This window comes from Schistocerca cancellata, chromosome 2, assembly GCF_023864275.1.
Source record: "Schistocerca cancellata isolate TAMUIC-IGC-003103 chromosome 2, iqSchCanc2.1, whole genome shotgun sequence".
Classification (NCBI taxonomy): domain Eukaryota; kingdom Metazoa; phylum Arthropoda; class Insecta; order Orthoptera; family Acrididae; genus Schistocerca; species Schistocerca cancellata.
In genome coordinates, this window is record NC_064627.1 from 8,503,375 (window position 1) to 8,524,566 (window position 21,192).

At 42.8% G+C, this 21,192-nt stretch overlaps 1 protein-coding gene across 1 annotated transcript in view; it reads left to right on the forward strand.

Moving 5' to 3' along the window:
- The window catches only part of LOC126161297 (phospholipid-transporting ATPase ABCA3), a 787,342-nt gene that overhangs the window by 75,984 nt on the left and 690,166 nt on the right, over positions 1-21,192 (forward strand). The window contains exon 3 of the mRNA XM_049917041.1: positions 8,931-9,016. Within this exon, the coding sequence (XP_049772998.1) occupies positions 8,931-9,016 (86 nt within the window). The remainder of the gene's footprint in view (positions 1-8,930; positions 9,017-21,192) is intronic.

Consider the following 21,192-nt stretch of genomic DNA (forward strand, 5'->3'; position numbering starts at 1 on the left):
TAGCTTCCTTGTTGCTATAGAGTCTAACAATGTATTTCACAATCGTTTCGTAGAACAACTGATGTGTTTGTGTCGTACCACTGGTGAGCACTTGTCACTCAACTGGAAGCTATCGCCATTTTCAGTACCTGATGAAGTAACGTCGCATTGTTCTTCACCACTTTCTGAGCCACTAAATTCAATGTCAAACTCAAGATCACCAAAGCCACCCTTTTTCGAAAGCAGTGCCTAAATAACAATACAGGACAGAGGCTGAAAGCATGTATTTTGTTACTGAGTATCCAAAGCTGCAAAGAGAAAGATGATGTTGAGTGGCAACCACGTCAACCGAAAGACTACAGCCAGCTTCTCTAGTGGCCAACCACTTGATTATCAGTACGGAAACAGAGACAATTTCTGCTCTTACGTTGTCTGAGTATACTCGGGATCTTAAGATTCTGTCAAAACAATAAAAACGAGATAACTCGGGATTTTATGTCAAGAGGCTAAAAAAACATAACAGAGTCGTAAATTAATTGTTTTACACATCTAAGATGTTGAAATATGCGAAAATTTCTGCAAAACATGTAGGCAGCGCAAAAAGTGAGATGTTTACATGGGTTATACAGGACCTAGTGGAGGTTAAGTATATGGTAAAACGCTGTAAGACTCAAAATAGTTCAAATGGCTCTGAGCACTATGGGACTTAACATCTGAGGTCATCAGTCCCCTAGAACTTAGAACTATTTAAACCTAACTAACCTAAGGACATCACACACATCCATGCCCGAGGCAGGATTCGAACCTACGACCGTAACGGTCGCGCGGTTCCAGACTGAAGCGCCTAGAACCGCTCGGTCACACCGATCGGCTCTAAGACTCAAAACAATCAATGTGACGTCACAGTATTCTAAAAAGTCTACAAGAAATACGGCTGCAGTGCGAATGAAAGGGCAAGTTAATCTCTACAGATACAGATATTCTTTAAATTAGTCCCCAAAGTTGTAAAGAATGTATTCAAATCCTAGATTTCTATGCCTAATAATAGCTGACATTACCAAATGCTGCTATTATTTCAAATGACATGGACCAACTAAAGGCTTTGTACAGTAACAACAGTTTGGAATTAGAACTACTGCAGCAAAGATCTCAAAAAAGCTTTTTAGACCGTGTTCACCACACACACACACATACACACACACACACACACACACACACTTTCAGACCAAAATTATTAGTCCAGAATGAGATTTTCACTCTGCAGCGGAGTGTGCGCTGATATGAAACTTCCTGGCAGATTAAACTGTGTGCCGGACCGAGACTCGAACTCGGGACCTCTGCCTTTCGCCGGCAAGTGCTCTGCCAACTGAGCTACCCAAGCATGACTCACGCCCCGTCCTCACAGCTTTACTTCTGCCAGTACCTCGCTTCCTACCTTCCAAACTTTACAGAAGCTCTCCTACGAACCTTGCAGAACTAGCACTCCTGGAAGAAAGGATATAGCGGAGACATGGCTTAGCCACAGCCTGGGGGATATTTCCTGAATAAGTCGTGCTTGGGTAGCTCAGTTGGTAGAGCACTTACCCGCGAAAGGCAAAGTTCCCGAGTTCGAGTCTCGGTCCAGCACACAGTTTTAAGCTGCCAGGAAGTTTCAAAATTATTAGTGTCTAATGCAGAAAAGCAATGATGTGCTAGCAGACGGCATTTCCCCATGTAAGCGAGGAATCAAGCGGAAATCACCGTAAGTACAATTCAACATATTCTTAACGAACCGCTTTTCGATCTGAAAGCAAATCAAAATGTAAATAATTTAACTACAGACCACTGATGATGCTTTACCTCAATAAAGCGAAACGCGTCTGGTGAAAAAAAAAATCACGCATTTTTGTAGTTGCAATGACAGAACAAAAATATCCTCAAGAATTGTAAAGCAACTACGGACACTGTAACCACACAAATGAAGAATCAAAAGATAATTAATATAACGGAAAATTTTTACGACATGTTTTACACGTTTTAATTACTTCCACTATCTGTACCTGGCACCGCCCTTCTTAAGATCGCCAGTTATACTGGTTTTCAATACTGGCGCCATAAAGATGTGCAAATAATGTGCATTATTAAGAGGTGTGTGACTGGCGGATACATTCACCTTAGCAATTTACGCATCTAAGTTCGCACTTCCACAGTCTCTCTCTCTACGGTAACCGCTGGAAGAGTCTATTATACTATATTAACTTTCCTTTGAACAGAGAAGTAGTTACCTCTTCTTTCTTGAAGAAGAAGATGCAGCATCCAGCTCCCTAATAAAGAATGAAGTGTAATACAATCATGAGTAATGTCGCCATCTGTTCGAAGTTTAGAGGCTACGGTGTATCTACATATCATTTTCAGAATGAAGCAATTTAGAAAGGAAAGAAACTGCCTCCCTTTCCAGAAGGTGTGTTGTAAAAACATTTACACAAATATATATTGTTGTCTGACCTACACGCAGTACGTCCTCTCAGAATCAAATGTCCAAATGTGTATGAGTTCTTAAGGGACCAAACTGCAGAGGTCATCGGTCCCTAGACTTACACACTACTTAAACTAACTTATGCCAAGAACAACACACACACCTATGCCCGAGGGGGACACGAACCTCCGGCGGGAGGAAACTCAGAATGACGAAAGGGAAGGGACCGATAGTAGAAGAGTGAAAAATTTGATATCGGCTTAACGAAACATTACAATACAGATATACAGGGTCGTCCATCTGAAGTTTCGGATGAGATTATCTCGAAAACTATACATCGGGTAAAAATAGTGGGTAAGACAAGTTCGTAAGCTCAAAGGGGGACATCAAATGATACTACACGTGACCTCCAGCCCCTCCCCCTTGGGGGGCGGGGGGCACTTTTAAATCTTAAATGGAAACACCCACTTTTTATTGCGGCTTCTGATTCTCCATAAAAGAAATCAAGTTTCGTCTGAAACATTTTTTTAAACCATTGACAGATGGCGCTGAAATCGAGGAAAAAGTAAAGTTGGGGAAGAAATCTATTTAGAATTATCTGAGAAAAACGCATCAAATCGATTAAAAAAATGTGCACCAATTCTTTCGTAACGCCAAATTAAGCTATTTTTGTACAAAATGTACTGTATCCTACTTTTAGCGTTACCCAGAAACAACGACATGGACGTAGTAGAATGATGTTCCCATGGGGTGCTTCATTAGTGTGAGTCCCCTTGCCTCTCACATGTTGAGGTGCTTCATTAGTGTGAGTCCCCTTGCCTCCCACAATTTGGGGTGCTTAACTGATGAAATTAGCCACGAAGAAATTGTCCAAAATTATCCCCATTTGCTTCAATGCATAAAGTCGATCGTCTGCGAAAGTTGTCCACAGTTTTGAGCAGCACATCCCGTGGTATGGCTACACACGCTCTTCGAATGCGTTGCACCATATCGTTTCGGGTTCTGGGCTGTCTTTCATAAACCATATTTTTTAAATAACCCCACAAGAAAAAATCAAATGTTAGGTCTGGTGAACGTGGAGGCGACTGAATTTGTCTTCCCCGTCCTATCCACCGACCAGGGCACTGTAAATTTAAAACGTTCCGCACATTTTTAGCATAATGGGGAGCTGCTCCGCCCTGTTGGAACCACATTCGTTGCTAGTTTCTAAATCAACATCTTCCATTACCTTCGTGGAGAAGTTGTAAATAAGATTCCCCAGTAACATTTCAGTCAAAAAAAAAAAAAAATACAGTCCTATCAAGTAACCATTTAAAATTCCACACCAGACCATTAACGACCATTTGTGTTGATTGTCAACGGGTCTGTGCCAGTGTGGATTGGCAGGGGACCAATAATGGCAATCATGACGATATAATTCGCCATTGTTTAAGATGTGGCTTCATCGGTGAACATAACGTATACAAAAAAATAATTGTCACCTCCTATCATTTCCAAGGTCCACTGGAAGACTGCCTGTGTCAGTGTGATATGATACGCATGATAATTATATGCCTTCAAAATCCTCAAAGCAGTTGATTTCAGTATTCCAGTTTGTCTCTGAATCGCACGACTACTAATTTCATGATCGAGTTGAAGACATGCGAGAACGGTTAGGGTACGAGCTTCATTTTCATTGTATTCGCAATGACGAGGTGGACTGTGCATGTATCCATTTCGAGCTCGTTGAGTGCAACTTAGAATAATGTTTTCGGTTGGATGTCGTCTGTTTGGGAAACGATCGGCATACAATTGCGCAGCTGCAGCGTAATTGTTATGGATTCACCTAAAATTAACATCATATCAACAAGCTCTGTAGGAGGATAGTGAACCATGTTTCGCTAAAGAACAATTTACTTTCGTCAGTTGATGTTTACGGTTCATAATCTGAAAGTGAAGTGACGTCTGATCGCATTGCACCGATCTTTATACTGAGCCATAGTTCGCAATTTGGCCACGATAGAGCCATAGTCAGGTGAGTAATGCAATTGTGAAGAGTTCCCTAACAAGATTTTAATACTATTCCGCCTCCGTCCATCAAAAATTGTGGCGGGTAGCATACATTTTGTAAAAAAAAATAGCTTAATGTGGCGTAATGAAAGAATTGGTGCACATTTTCTACCAATATGATGCGTCCTTCTCGGATCATTGTAAATAAATCAGAGTTCTTACCCAATTTTACTTTTTTCTCGATTTCAGCGCCATCTGTCAATGGTTTAAAAAAAGTTTCAGGCAAAATTTGATTACTTTTTATGGATAATTCCAATGAAAAATTGGGGTTTCCATTTAAGATTTAAAAGTCGCCCCCACCCCATCCAAGGGGGTGGGGGCTGGGGGTCACGTGTAGTACCATTTGATGTCCCCCTCTGAGCTTACAAATTTGTCTTACCCACTATTTTTACACGATGTATAGTTTTCGAGATAATCTGATCCGAAACTTCAGATGGACCACGTTGTGTGTTCACCTTTCTTTTCGTACGTACCTCTTTTTTCCGCAGGCTTATTTATATTGCGTCTTTGCCCCACACAGTGTTCTGATATTTACTAGATGACGTATGGTTTATGGCTAAACCAAATTAAAATCTATCAGAAGCTGCAGCAGTGTCAGCGATTAACAACAAGCTGACATTGCTAACATAGTGCTCTAAAACCGTGTCATTCTATGTCCATAAGATTCGTGTTGACGGCTGTACATGTAGCATTCTGGCTGGCCTACCAGCTCGCGTTACAATACTAGCAAATGGCGAGGGTGATGGAAATACGGTTTGCCAATGCGAATTTCCGAATATGGTCTATACCTCGTAGTCCGAACGCTGTTGTATGTGATTCAGACACTCATTAATAATACCACTTAATAAGACGTGTATAACACATCGTAAAGTTTGTGGGTGGGATTATGAATTGCACTAGGTGCCTCTGTATACTAGCTTACCAATTAGCTTTATAACAGGCACATATAAAATTTTAAGCTGTGGAATTTACATTTCCCGAAGGGAAACAAATGCTATTTGCTGATACTGTTTTAATTACATCGAAAAAATCTCTGACTGTAGGTGCTATAGGCTCCCAACTCAGAACACACGAGAAAATGGAGAGTGCACGTTTAACACAAGTAGCAATGTGTGTACATAACGTGGAGGGAATACGGTTCCCACCTCGTCCTGGACGCAGGTTTCACCCAGACGAGGCCACCAACCACATGTTGTTCAGATGACACTCCTTTATTCGGAATATTTGCCAGAAGTTTAAAATTTGATACAGCGTTCGCTGTAATTACGGTTTTTTTTTTCGTTCGACACATTAACAAGAATCAGAACAACAAGAATCAGAAAGGAACATCTGTAGAGCCACAGAGCACGTGCTGACAACGGATCATCCTTTTCGTGTAAAAGTTGCGAAACACCATCGTAATGAAAACACAGTGTTTCAACACTGTTGCCAGTGTAAGAGTAGTTTGCTTCACTTATTTCACCCAGTCACTGCTTCGTAGCTGCACTGAAATGACGTTGTAACAGTTCACTTCGGCGGTACAAAACAGTGTAGCCGTGATGCCTGAAACACTGTTGAGGCGCAGTGGATATTCCAGATAGGTGATGTAATTAACTCCAAATTGCAGTACGATAAGACGATCCGAGGCACGGATCTAAGTTCAGTCAACATTCGTCATTGGAAGTGCAGTTCAGTTACAGTTAACACCGAGAGAAGACGGAGTGCTGTCGCAGCAGCGCACCTTACAATTCGTTGTGGTGAACGCACGACGTTCGCCACGGCCTCCACTCCACGGCCCGTACTGTCTGTCCTCTCTGGCACAGCTTCGAGCCGCAGTGCTGGCGGTTCTCTTCTTCGCCGGCTGTCCACTCTCCTGCCGGTCCCAGTGGGGCGCGTGGGACGCACTTCCTGCACACGGCCGCCTCGGCCGGCCGGCTCATCAAAAGTGTGCGAGCCACTGGCACACTTACTGAAAAACTGTGCTCAGTATTACCAATATTCGTTGAAAGGCAGAACCACCTATGATAAGCAATGAGTTAACTGGGTTTATGGGACATCAACTAATCCTACTGTGTCTGATTTAAGAGCACTGCTCAATTTATTTTATGACATTTCCTTTGCAAGGCGTCCTCAAGAACTTAAGTACCTCGGTTGAAGCTCTGTGCCGGAATACCTCAATTCAGATACCTAGTTTCATTGAAACGTCGTTGTTGTAATTACTATCAATTAATGAAAATAGAATTGGGGAGGAGTTTGTGGTACAACTTGACTAGAAGAAGGGATCGTTTGGTAGGACACGTTCTGAGGCATCGAGGGATCACCAATTTAGTATTGGATGGCAGCGTGGAGGGAAAAAATCGTAGAGGGAGACCAAGAGATGAATACAATAAGCAGATTCAGAAGGATGTAGGCTGCAGAAGGTACTGGGAGATGAAGAAGGTTGCACAGGATAGAGTAGCATGGAGAGCTGCATCAAACCAGTCTCAGGACTGAAGACCACAACAACAACAATGAAAATATCGTAACTAAAACCGTTAAAATGCATTGATAACGTTGCATTGTCTAAATCCGATCTCACCTTTGTACTCTACCAATCATACACAGTCATTTACATACAACACTGTGTCCAGTCTGTATTTTAACATTTTCTTAATGATCTCCGCTTTGTGTTTATAGCGCTTACGTCGTGATGTCAGCCTGGTTCAGCCGGACGTGCTTTTGCGTGCGAGCAGAACTGGCTGCCTTCGAGGGACTCGGTTTTATATCTCGATGTACTGTGTATTACCGTACGTAAAATAGCCTCGACTGTAATTTGAAATTGCGTTAATATAATTATAATTTTGTGATTCGTACGTGTGGCTCGGCTGAATGAGCTGACAAGGCCACATCATGAAGGAAGCTTAGGAGCGCAGTTTGAAGCAGAGCAGAGTGGGGCAGCCAGCGGGCGCCCCACAGCCTGCAGGCAGGTGGGTGGGTGGCGTGGGCGGATGAGCGGCAAAAGGCTTAGCCCCAGCGGGAACACAATCAATCGAGCAATTGTTCTTTGCCAGGCCGAGCAATTCTGACATCCACTGGGCAATTGCTTAATATCCACGTTTGGCAGAAAACAGAAATTACCAATGGATTGGTTGTTTACTTACCTCGAGTGGTCTCGCACCCACGGCAGCAACCTAAGCACGTTGTCTGGCAGTTACACCAGCCGACAAAGGAAAGCAGGAGACTCCTTAACGTGACGCCGCTCGCTGCTCTCTGCTAAGTAAGGCTTGCCCAGTACCCTGTTCCATTTTTAACTACTTTTATAGAACGCTGTTGTCCAAACTGCTTGCACTGTGCTACACTGAAGCCCCTTCTACACGACCGACTTTCTTGTCTCGACTGACTACTCGTCTACCTGCAGCGCCCCTAGCGTTTCATTCGCGTGCTGACTCTCGTGTGTCGTCTGCTCATTTTCGTTTACACGTCAAAGCCAAAATTGGCGGTGTTGCGAAAGGTGCCTTCTGTGCAGTTTGGCATCTGAACGGTGAAAGTGGAGTTATGAGGTCCTGTCCTTGTTAGGGAGCACTCAAAATATAGTAACAAAATGAAGGAACGAGCAACGACAATAGAGTTTATTAATGGCCGAGGCAGAATTCACGGTGGAAGTTCTTATCAAAAGAGGCGTGATGAACTGTTAATACTCCCGATGACTGAAAAATAGGAAAAGTGTCAACCAAGCATTTCGGAACGTATACATTTGTTACTAGAGAAAATACTCACTTGGAAGCACATCAGAACGCAGAACGCAGGAAACAGCGGCTTTTTGCTTTATCCTTTATAACTTGTTTTCTTGCTAACTGCCAAATAACAACGAAAATTATTCTTCTAGTCCTGTAACTTGGACTTTTTCACTGTTAAAATAATTTTCATTATACACGTTTACATATTTATGTTCTTCTTTATGTACAGTATAGGTTTTCTTCTCTGTAGAAAGTAAATACTTTTTGCTTTCAGATATTCCGATTCTCTAGTAGACTAGAAGAACACTAGTAGGGGAAAATACCAAGACCTTGTGTAACTTCCCAGGTGCTACGAAAACAAAGCAAACACCACACCTTGTGTAACTTCGCAGGTGCTACGAAAACAAAGCAAACACCACAATCAAGATTAAGAAGGCACGAAAGCACAAAACTAGTTTCTGTAATACGAACGAGCTCGACGACAATAGGTTATAACTTCCGATATTAGCAGATGCCGCCGCAGTCTCTCGTCTACGAGCGTGTGCAGTGTGCGGCATACTCGGAAATTAAAATTCCGCACTCGTTACAATCTATAAATAACTGACATCGTAGACGCACACGCGACGCGGTCGCTTGCTGATTTACGCGCAGGCACTAGGAGCGCAAGCACTCGCAGTAGTCGACCTGGACCAGAAAGTCGCCGGTGTAGCACGGGCTCGGCTGGCGCCAGCTAACCCGGCCGTCTGTTTCAGTTCCTACGGGAGGGTCGCGTGGAGCCCGGCGCACGGCGCGCTGTCCGCAGTCATGGAGCAGGCGGCGGCCCAGCTCAACGTGACCGGTGAGTACAGCTCCGTGTGTGTGCGTGTGCGTGCGTGTGCGTTCCGTGTTGTCAGTGGGTTCGCTCCTCTCTAAGAGAACATCGAGTCAACACAGTGGAACAGTTATGTGGATACGCGACTAGTGGTTCTCCGGCACACTTTATGTCGTGCGGGTCTCGGTCTGGAAGGAGACGAGATTCTCACGAGCCTCTAACTTCTTACCACTTAATACGCGGTTCTCATTAGGACCACTTAATACTTTATTAAGATAGACTGCCATTGTGACGTTTCTATAATAAGCTGAATTTAATTCGTATTAGTACACTGAATATTTTAATTGCGTTTTCCATTAGTTTATTGAACACAATAGCAATCATCAAAAAGAAATTAATCAGCAAACGTCACACTATCTAAAACAATCTGACAACGCTAAAGTAGTTTACGAATTTTACGCCTGTAGAAACCTACTGGTTCTAATGTTGTCATTAAACCAGTGTAGTTTGATGAGAATTTCCGTGTAGAAACGAGTTGCCTTGCCGGTTGATCGATCGAGAGCAGGGAAGGTAAAATTTTACGAGTACGTGATCAGAGGAACAAGTGCCTGAGAGATGACTTCCCTATCAATCTCCTGGATAGTTTTGTTTCTCAAATCAACAGAGTGCGTTATCATGCAATAGCACACGTGATATAGTTTTGTCGGTCGATTTTCTTACACTGCGACTGAAAGGTATGTCAATTGTTGGCAACAAATTCCAACTGTGATGGTCACATCCTTGGGAAAGAATACGTAGTGCAAAACACACTTTTGGAGCTATCACATGGAAAATATTATGTTCACACTACTCTTTGCTCAAGTTTAGGTCTTTTAATAGGGATCAGCCTTTCATTTCATCTTAGGAAGTTAACGATAAAGGCATGACAACTCGTAACCAGTAACAGTATTGCATAGGAACGCTCAATGAGCGACCTGATGACGTTCAAGCAAAACTGCAATAGTCGTTACTCTGTTAATTTTTGTTGTTTCGAATTAGAGCATGCTTGTTGAATGCAAATGTCGCATGATGGTTAAATGTTAATCCATCACTTATATCAGTAGTCGAGACTTCCTTAATGTGGAAAATCATTCATGCCAGAACAATCTCTGTTGAGACAAGAACATCTTTTCTTGGCGTATTTTTCCCAAAAGCACTCGCGCTACACACAGTTCAAATCTTTCGAACTGCTTCCTCTGCATTCACCCCTCTATTATACCAAAAGTAAATACCGTGTTGCAGATGTGACACCTCTCTCCACTTGTGACCCATCTTTACAACGCTTAACTGTAGTTCATGATTTTCAAGTATGCAAAATCCAATGCTTAACTGCAAGATGATAACTAGAACTTCAAATTCGAAACTGACAGCGTGGCGCCGCGTTCACATGGGCGGCGCCGGATTTGAGGCGGCGGGTGGCGTCTGGCCGGTGGCCGGTAGCCGCTGCAGCGCGAGCAAACGCTCGAGCGTAAGCTGTTCTGATCGCGTCGCAACCACGAGCTGTCCTGCGGAATTGTTTCTGGAAGTACTTGCTATTACTGGTGGGTAGAAAGTGAAGCGAATTATGTTCGATGTTCAGTCGTAACTTCAGAGGATGGCCGAAATGTGGTTAAAAAAAGTAAGAGCTACATTCGGATGCCAACACGCGACTATAAGTTTAGAATGCACGACCATTACCACTATACCACGGGCTCACACAACACGACAACATCTCGGAAGTAGATAACACGTTCTCCTGATACTTCCACATCTTACCGTGCTGCAACATTGTGCAGATGGCCGGACTTGGCGTTGTCCTGGGCGGTCGGTTTTATTGGCCACCTTAAGTGAACGACTCGGACCTAGTCTCTGTGGAGACCGGCCGGCGGTCAGTTTTTATGTCTAAGACTGTACGTGAGGAGTACAATGATGACGATACGCGCTTAACAAGCGAAAATGATACTGAAACAGGTGACGAACAGTGTAGTACACCATCTATGTCGGACAGTAAACCACAAATTGTGTCTCCAGTGATACGTAGTAAACAACGATCGTTGTCCAAGGAATGGGTACTTAATGCAATTACGTATGTGGAAGATCATCATCAGCATAGTGGTTTCGGGTAAGTCAGCAGAAATATGGCCATGTAGCGCATAAGAAAAACTACAGACATTCGAGGGAAGGCAAGGCGCACTTGTTACATAAACTGCCGTTCGCGCGTTTCAAAGGTACTCGATTCAATTTACAGGATGTGCATGATACTAGCCTGCAACATAATGCACATAAAATTGCGCGCGACGTAGACTACAGTGATTTTTTGAGGGGAAGCAGTGGATAGTTCCATAACTTCAAACAGTGCTACAGAATTGGAAGACGTAAGATAACGAAACGAAGCGTCAACTTGACGATGCACAGCAAACTGCGGAGTCGGCCCGTAAATTAGTAGACGAGGTAAACAAACTTATCCCATCGTTCAGTAAGCAATTTGTTTTGAGCTCAGACCAATCGGAATTTGAAGAGGAAATGCATGTGTTGTATCGAGATCAACTAACATCATTGCCTTAACGCGTTCGTATACAATTATGACGACTGTTAATACGAATGGTAAATTGGCTGGAAAGTTATTTATTGTACTGCGAGAAGTTGCAGGTGCTCGGCCCCCTGCGATTCTTTCTCGTGTCAGTGATCTTGCAAGGGCAGTAGAGAATATTTTCGTAACAGCAAGCGAGAGTGGGAAAATGGACGTAAAGACTATAGCTATGGTATGAGCACTGCTTTGGTCCAATAGGTGGTCAAAATAACTTGCTTTTGCTTGATCCCTGGCCTGTGTCTGAAAATCCTATTTCTTTAGAGCAAACTATCGCTCGTGAAACTGTATCACATTCTAATTCATACCACTTGGAACGATTTGACAAGTTCAACCTCTGGATGTTATGCACTAAAGGATAGCCACTTTCACAATAAACTCCACGACAGACTTCTTAAGCTTTTGTAGTCCTGTCTTCCTCAGTTGCGTGTAGTATTGCGGTATATTGATAATTTTTACTTATGGACCGTCTGACAGCAACTGAATAAAACACAATTTTAGTGCCATACGCGTTTCGCCTTTATTTTCTGCAAGGCATCAAATGGTTCAAATGGCTCTGAGCACTATGAGACTTAATATCTGAGGTCATCAGTCCCCTAGAACTTAGAACTACTTAAACCTAACTAACCTAAGGACATCACACACATCCATGTCCGAGGCAGGATTCGAACCTGCGACCGTAGCGGTCGCGCGGTTCCAGACTGAAGCGCCTAGAGCCTCTCGGCCACGCCGGCCGGCCTGCAAGGCATCATCAGTGGCAGGCTGCGTGGCCAATTTCTTACATATTACGCTCCTGTTGCATTTTCGGTAGTGTTCTTCTTATGAATGCAAATTTGCGGTTTTTTTTCCCACATTCCACAGCACTATGAACTGAACGCATGTTTGAAGAGGCGATAAGGGAGTGAATCTGCTTGACGAAGAGTGCATGGAACACGACATTGCATAGGCAGCAAATAAAGATCTATCAAGTCGTCACATTGTAGATAGGATTTTAGCTGATAAGGCTAAGAAGATATGGAAAAGAAAAGATATTGGTATTGGTCAACGCATCGCCTCATTTGCAGTTGATAAAACCATATGCGGAAAAATCAAGTTGGGTTTAGGAGTGATGAATTTCAAGCGTGTTGTGAACGCTGCACGTTGCGCGCTAAACAAGAAGAAGAAGAAAAAGAAGACTTGTCTGAAGTACTGTATCCTTACAGCGATGAATGCAGCTAAAAACGCAATGAACCAGAAAGATACCCGAAGAAGAAGAGGATCGTTTAAAGCACCCAAGACATCCGGCGGTTTTATTCCTTTTCTCACCCCGGCCCTAACCGCGCTGTCGGCGGTAGGTTCCCTCGCCGGTGGTGCTGCAGCTATTGCTCGAAGAGTCAAGAACGCGCAAAACTCCCACGCGCAGTTAGAAGAGGCGAGAAGACATAACCGCATGATGGAAGCCGCAGCCATCGGAAAAGGACTATACTTGAAACCATACAGGAAAGAGTTTGGTCTATTCATAATTAAAAATAACCCATTAGCGGTCCTACCAGATCGGTCACTCACAAATACAGACCTCCTTAAGTTTGTTAGACATAAATTCAAGATACCGAGATTCTGTGGTGTGTTTGTGCGTGATACATTACCGAAGACTGGTGAATGCGGTATTGTGAATTTAGATGTTGTCGGAGGTCCCGGCACCCTCTGGGTGGCGTACGTTATGAGAGATGCTGGGACAGTGTACTATTTCGACTCATTTGGTGACCTCCAGCCAGCCAAAGAATTACAACAATACTTCACTCACAGAAGACATGTACTCTACAGTTATCGACGCTATCAGGACTTTAATACACACCTCTGTGGACATCTTTGCATCATGTTTCTCTTGACGTTCACAAAGAAGAAGAAGTATGTTATATAAGGAGTATGTTTAAACATTCATTCATGAGTTGAGGTTCAGATGCAGTGTCGTACGCTTTGACGTTGAAAGGACGGTCATCTGTATTGCATATAAATTACTTCCTGCCAATTAATTTGAGTGCAGGTCAATGGAGTGTTGCATTGATTGGACTGGAGACGTACAACAGCATCCCGAATATCACCGAGACTAACAATAAACTGCATCTCGATATTAATGGTGAAAAAGATATTCTGGAAATAGAATCTGGTGCATACGATATCGACGATTTAAACGAAGTCTTAAAACAGTCTGGGAAAGGTACTGAACTACGTACATCAATACACTTAAATCTGAAATAAGAACTGTAAATGCAGCCATTGACTTTAACCAGAAAGGTTCAATAGGACGCCTGCTTGGATTCACAAAAGAACAGATTTTGAAGAAGGGTCCAACTAAATTTTACAAGTCGAATAAGACAGTAGAGACAGTCAGCACAATACGCGTCGAGTGTAACACTGTAATGAACTCCTATCTCAACGATACTCTCATTCACACTATTTACGGATTCTTCCCCTCAGTTGCAACAAGGTATTAGATTGTTGAGACTCTGGCCAATGCAATATACTTTCCAGTGATAGCTCAGACATTGGACTATTTGGAGCTGCGTATTGTCGATCAGAATAATCAACTTGTTGACTTTCGCGGTGAGGAAATCATTGTACGATTACATCTAAAGCAGGATGGGCATGCGGTATAAAACAAGTGCACGCAATCCACAGCGCGCCACTTCGCTACCGAACAGCAAAGTGACAACACCTGCGAACTACGAGTTTCTTAAATCAGTTGGTCTGAAGCCGCACATAACGTCATCACTCAATATAACCAGCCTAGTTGAGTATGATGAGAGAATTATATGTCAGGAATACTTCTCTCATAAACATTACACTTCAACCACGTTTAACAAGAATGATGAAATCAGAATTGTCATACAGCACCAAGACGTATTCACGCTTCCGTGCAAGAGTTTCATATATCTCGATGGGTCATTCAAGAAAACTGACGGCAGCGATACAGTGGGATCCAAGCTGACACGCAACGCATTAGCATTCCTCTTCCAAGAGATTCGCTATGAACTGAATGGTTCTGAGATAGATCGTACACGCATTGTTGGCATAACATCGACCCTTAAAACATACGCCTCGGCATCAGCAGCAGATTTGCATAGTTTAGAAAATGCAGGATGGTTCATGGACGAGCCAGAGGATAGAGCAGCTCAAGAGTACAAGCGATTTACTGCATGCATACCTCTAAAAATGCTTATGGGATACTTTGAAGATATGAGACGGATTATTATGAACCCTAAACAAGAACTCATTCTGGTGCGGAGTGCGACGGACAATAACTCATCCATTCAAGGAACTCAAGAAGAGAATATGGTCATGATCAACATGATAATATGGAAAATACCTCACGTCAGTGTATCCGAGGAGGAGCGTTTGAAGCTTTTAAAAGTCCTGAATTCAGGTACATTTCTCTCACTGACATTTCGCTCGTGGAAGATCTTCGAGTACCCAGTGTTACTGACGGCGAGCAGACAAACACGGGCTATTAAAACATCCAGCCATCTAGAGACACCTAGATTCATCATACTTGCGTTTCAGAGTGATAGAAGAGGCAGTATAGGAAATGATTCCACCGTGTTCGATTACTGCAAGTTAACTAATGCCAAAGTCTACCTGAATTCAGAATTCTACCCATATGACAATCTACATCTGCAATGGAATCAAAATGTATACAGCCTGGCGTACGACATGTATGCAAGGTTTCGTCATTCTTACAACGAAGGTGCTGAAGGAGAGGGAGGGGGTGAACTAGGTCCACGTAAGGTCAAAGAGCTTTAATCGATCATTGTAATAGACTGCTCTGAACAGAATGAGGTAATTAAGTCTGGGCCTATAGATGTGCGAATCGAATTTGAATCATCCACAAATTTCCCAGAACACACTGCTTCGTATGGTTTAGTTCTACATGACCGTGTACTCAACTACTGTCCGCTCACAGGTGTTGTGCAGCGAGCTGTATAAATGAATACGTACTGCCCTGTGCATTGTTCATTTGACGATGGCGTCAGAGCAAGTGAGGATCGTTGCGGACGGAGAGCGTAGATAGTTCGTATTTACAGATGTTGCTTTTGTAGCCTACACACAAGACGCAGGAATAATTCAAACTTTCATTGCAAATATTGAATCACCAAGACCGTTCGAGCAAGTGAAGTGCTCTAAAACACGGAACAGTGCAAAATGGTCGACTAACTTTTATCGTGGTATTCACTGGGATGATCCTGGCATACACTATAAAAATGGCTCTGAGCACTATGGGACTTGACATCTATGGTCATCAGTCCCCTAGAACTTAGAACTACCTAAACCTAAGGACAGCACACAACACCCAGTCATCACGAGGCAGAGAAAATCCCTGGCCCCGCCGGGAATCGAACCCGGGAACCCGGGCGTGGGAAGCGAGAACGCTACCGCACGACCACGCATACAGTATAAAGATATGGTGACTGCACTTGAACTATTCGATCACACGGACACCATCATTGACGCGAAGGGAAAGGACAAAATCTCACGGATGCGCAGAATATTTATATTTGCTTCTATTCGAGACCTGGAATTGTAACGATGTCCATCTATCCGTCGACTGAAGAACATTTACCAAAAATTTCTGTTGTATCTGCATATGAGAATGTAAAATTACTTTTAAGTTGGTTTACAAATAAAAAATAATTTACAACATTGGCTGTTTTTTGTTTCCTTCTATGACACCCAACGCCATTAGAATGTAAGTTTATTGGGGGATATTGTATACGAAGCGAATTCCTCTGGAACTGTCTGAGACGCATGTGCTGAGTGACCTTACCTGAGTCAGTGATGGACCAGCTTTCAGCTTTCACCTCAGCCGCGTGGAGTGCAGCGGCTGTGACAGCTGGGTGGCGCCGCGCCAGCCGCCAGCCGCCGGCCGCCGGCCGCGCGGCTGATGGACAGACAGGCAGGCAGAGCTGCGTGCTCGTGGCCGCCGCACCGAGGCCGGCACGTGGCGTCCACAAGTAATTTGTTTTTAAAGCAGCAAACCTTACACGGCCGTGCAGTGCAGTGTGGCTGACACACAAAAATACATTTATAGTAAAAAGAATTACGATGATGAGGTGTGAAATAATAACAAGATTCGACATTTTTACAATAAAATAATTGAATTTATTATTGAATTCAGAATTTTTTTAACAGTGTTTGCGAAATATCACTTTACAGTAACATGATTCACTTTTCACATTATACGACTTTACAAACAAATGATTAGTTTTTGACGAAAAATATCAACCTTCTGCTGTTTGCAGGTACGTTTTTAAGATTTTACAGCATTGAGAAATATAAGCATTCTCCTCACATATATATATATATACAACTAATGCAGAGGTACTACAACCTAATTACATTATCTTGCAAGCTAAATACTATCGCTAGTGACGTTTCACCCGAAAAAAAAGAAAACACTTTTAACTAAAGGCGAACGTAGTTACTTCAAGTGGGTGGCTCTAAAACATTTTCCACTACCGTGAGCAACGGAAATATACTTCTCTGAAGTAAGTGGCTCTAAACATTTTCCACTACAAGAACGAGGTGAACATATATATATATATATATTTTTCATTGAAGTCGATGGCTCTAAACGTTTTTCCACTAAAACAACCAAGTGAACACATATAAAAAATTTAATTCGTGGAACTCACATACTTAAAACTAGTTCTGACTGGTTGGCTAGCGCTAGGTGAAACTTGCAAACTAAAATCTAATCTCTATAGCAACTCACGCGGAAGCACATACGAAGTGCGAAATGTTTATTTTTTCTTCATATACAAGGTACAAGTCAAGTGGGAAAATTTATGTTTTGTTCATATGTTAGGCACCAATACTGGTCAAAAAATATTTACATAAATAGACTTTTTTCAGTTTTTAAATTTTTTTTTCATTTTTATCACTTTCTTTCAAACAATAATTAATATATATATTTATTTACATACACGTAAACGTAACACAGGCTCCCACACTCATTCGCAGACTCAGATGTACACGGAAACATGTAAACTGATTCACACCACACAACACTCTCATCCAGTATTTACACTATGATAAAAGAGCCATACTGTTTCCACGCATAACCCCCAATCACAACATTTATACGCTCATTCCCTCTCGATCAATCAACCAGAGTCCCCCACTCCTACTTTCGTTTCAAGTAAATTGTGTGAGTATGGGAGGGTTTCCACTCCATCCTCACAAATGACTCTTTTATGATCATGAGGAGACAATCTACATCTACATCTACATCTACACTACGCAAGCCGCCTGACGGTGTGTGGCGGAGGGTACCTTGAGTACCTCTATCGGTTCTCCCTTCTATTCCAGTCTCGTATTGTTCGTGGAAAGAAGGATTGTCGGTATGCCTCTGTGTGGGCTCTAATCTCTCTGATTTTATCCTCATGGCCTCTTCACGAGATATACGTAGGAGGGAGCAATATACTGCTTGACTCCTCGATGAAGGTATGTTCTCGAAACTTCAACAAAAGCCCGTAACGAACTACTCAGCGTCTTTCCTGCAGAGTCTTCCACTGGAGTTTATCTATCATCTCCGTAACGCTTTCGCGATTACTAAATGATCCTGTAACGAAGCGCGCTGCTCTCTGTTGGATCTTCTCTATCTCTTCTATCAACCCTATCTGGTACGGATCCCACACTGGTGAGCAATATCCAAGCAGTGGGCGAACAAGTGTACTGTAACCTACGTCCTTTGTTTTCGGATTGCATTTCCTTAGGATTCTTCCAATGAATCTGCTTTACTGACGATCAGCTTTATATGATCATTCCATTTTAAATCACTCCTAGTGCCTACTCCCAGATAATTTATGGAATTAACTGCTTCCAGTTGCTGGCCTGCTATATTGTAGCTAAATGATACAGCATCTTTCTTTCTATGTATTCGCAGCACATTACACTTGTCTACATTGAGATTCAGTTGCCGTTCCCTGCACCATGCGTCAATTCGTTGCAGATCCTCCTGCATTTCAGTACAATTTTCCATGGTTACAACCTATCGATATACCACAGCATCATCCGCAAAAAGCCTCAGTGAACTTCCGATCTCATCCACAAGGTCATTTATGTATATTGTGAATAGCAACAGTGCTACGACACTCCCCTGCGGCACACCTGAAATCACTCTTACTCGGGAAGACTTCTCTCCATTGAGAATGACATGCTGCGTTCTGTTATCTAGGAACTCTTCAATCCAATCACACAATTGGTATGATAGTCCATATGCTCTTACTTTGTTCATTAAACGACTGTGGGGAACTGTACCGAATCCGACTTTAGACTGCAGCACAGTGTACATCTCGTGAGCTCATGATCGAATGCTAGTTTCTTGAACCATGTGTGGACGAGCGCCTTCAACGCTGCGACCGTACAGGCACTGCAAATAGTCCTAGACTGTGAGAGCACAAGATGCGACCCACCTATCACCCTTTTCCCACCTCTGAGTGCTCTCTGAGTGCTCCGTCTATTGTACAATATGCATACATTTTGGACCTCAGTTGTACAAACTCCACAATTGGTAAACCATTCGACTCGTCTTTCATTAAACCTATAACCTTCTTGTTCTGTCGAACAATATCATAAGGATTATTGGCCTCATAAGAAGATGTGTCGAATTCTTTACCATTGCACCTAATTATTCCATATGGACCACAGTTCTTGACCCAGTAGATAAAGCTGCCTGCGTCCACATAAAGTAACTTTGGCTCTACGAAATGAGGTTTCGCAAACTCATAGTGGAATCGTTACATTTAGAATTTGGAGATATCCAGTATACACATCCCCAAATAGATGGGCTTCATAAACTCTACTGCAGTCTTCGATATCTCCAAAGCCACAAAGTTTTCATTAAAGATGGTAACCTGCTTAAAATTTGGCCTGGTTATATATTTTCTCACGCCATAACGCCCTTCCCATTCAGTTATAATCACAATATCGTGTTCATTTCGCACATTCTGCATAGTTTTCCCGAAAATGGAATTATTCATTAATTTATAAAAGTCTTTTTCAAAATCATTGCTCGCGACCACCTTCTTTTCAGTATTTAGTTCAATATACTCCTTCAACCAGGGGGATTGCTTGAAGGAGATTGCCCGGGTGACTCTAACAAGCTTCATCCCTAAGCCGAGGCACTGCTGGAGGTTACAATAATGAATAATATACCTCAGCTTATCCCCAACAGTAACCAACAGTTTAGGGATGGTGCTTCCTCGCAGAATTTGTTGCTCTGGACATAATGACAAGTCGCTTGTCTCTCCATGCAAATTATTAGGGTATGCGATGTCTGCCTCAGGCACATACCCTACATCAGAATCAGCCACAAGACCCATTATTTGCCCACTTAATCCCTTCAGTTCGTCTTCAGACAGCCACCTAAACCCACCAACCAGCAGTGGTTGCATCATAGTGTGCCCATATAAGTTATTGACATCTAAGTATAAAATGTAACTAGAACCAAGGGATGCGTTGTACTCGACACCCATCCATGGGTTATTTGCCTTGGTGTGTCTGTGAGCACATTGACAAAGTCCCCTGTGGATCTCTCGCTCAAAATATACAAGCATTGCAGCATCAGTCAAAAGTTCAATGCTGCCGCCCATTTTTTTTTTTTTTTTTTTTTTTTTTTTTTTTTTTTTTTTTTTTTTAGCATAGCGTCCCAGGACAACCCAGGTGTCACGTAATAAAAGGCGGGGTCCAGAGACCATGTGGTAATACATATACTCCGGAACTTTGCGAAAATATCTGCAAGCAAACGCACGTCCGTCTCCATGTTTAACCTTGCATATTCTCCCAAATTGGAGATGTTGAATTCCCGCCAGACATTCACAGCATGCTCATAATCTGCAGTAGTTATGGCATCGCCTGTGAGAGTACTGGTAAAAGCAGATATGTGTGGAAGCCTGGGTTCATTGAGTTTTGCCATACTATCAACATACTCGTGTGGGAAAACTCCTTTCCTAGTCGCAAGTTGGAACTTTTCCTCATCGGGAAATGCAGATAGAGTGATATGCATATCAGTCTGAGGTAAAGTCTCAATCAGTTTCTGGAGTGAAGTCTGCATAAAGCGCAAAGAATCAAGGAAGTGGAGCGTAATTTTTGGAATCATTCGCTTTGAAAAAGAAATGTACTTCTCAACACTTTCAGGGATGACATTGACCTGATCATTCCTCATACCGAACTAGGCCAAGTGCTCAACGAGAAAATGAGCGTCATACCCGCTCAAATTAGGCAAAAAGACGGGTATGTGTCTAGGTAACTGACACTTCACGTTGCATGCATTGTGGGCTGCACCGCGGAAATCACCCGTAAGATGACAGTGGTCTCTTCGAGGAGTTTCCACTTTTCTATCTAAGGCAAGCCCGCAAATATGACAATTAACCGACTTTTCATACAATTCGTCATCTTCCTTTGATTTGGTCATGGGAATGTTGGTGCTGTAGAGCCTGTCAACTTCCCATGAAAGTTTTTCAAGCTCACTGAGAAGCCAAAGGGGGGGGGGGGGGGGTCGTTCCCTACATAAGACTGGTAGCTGTTAAGTTTAGAATCATATCCACAAACAACTTGGAAC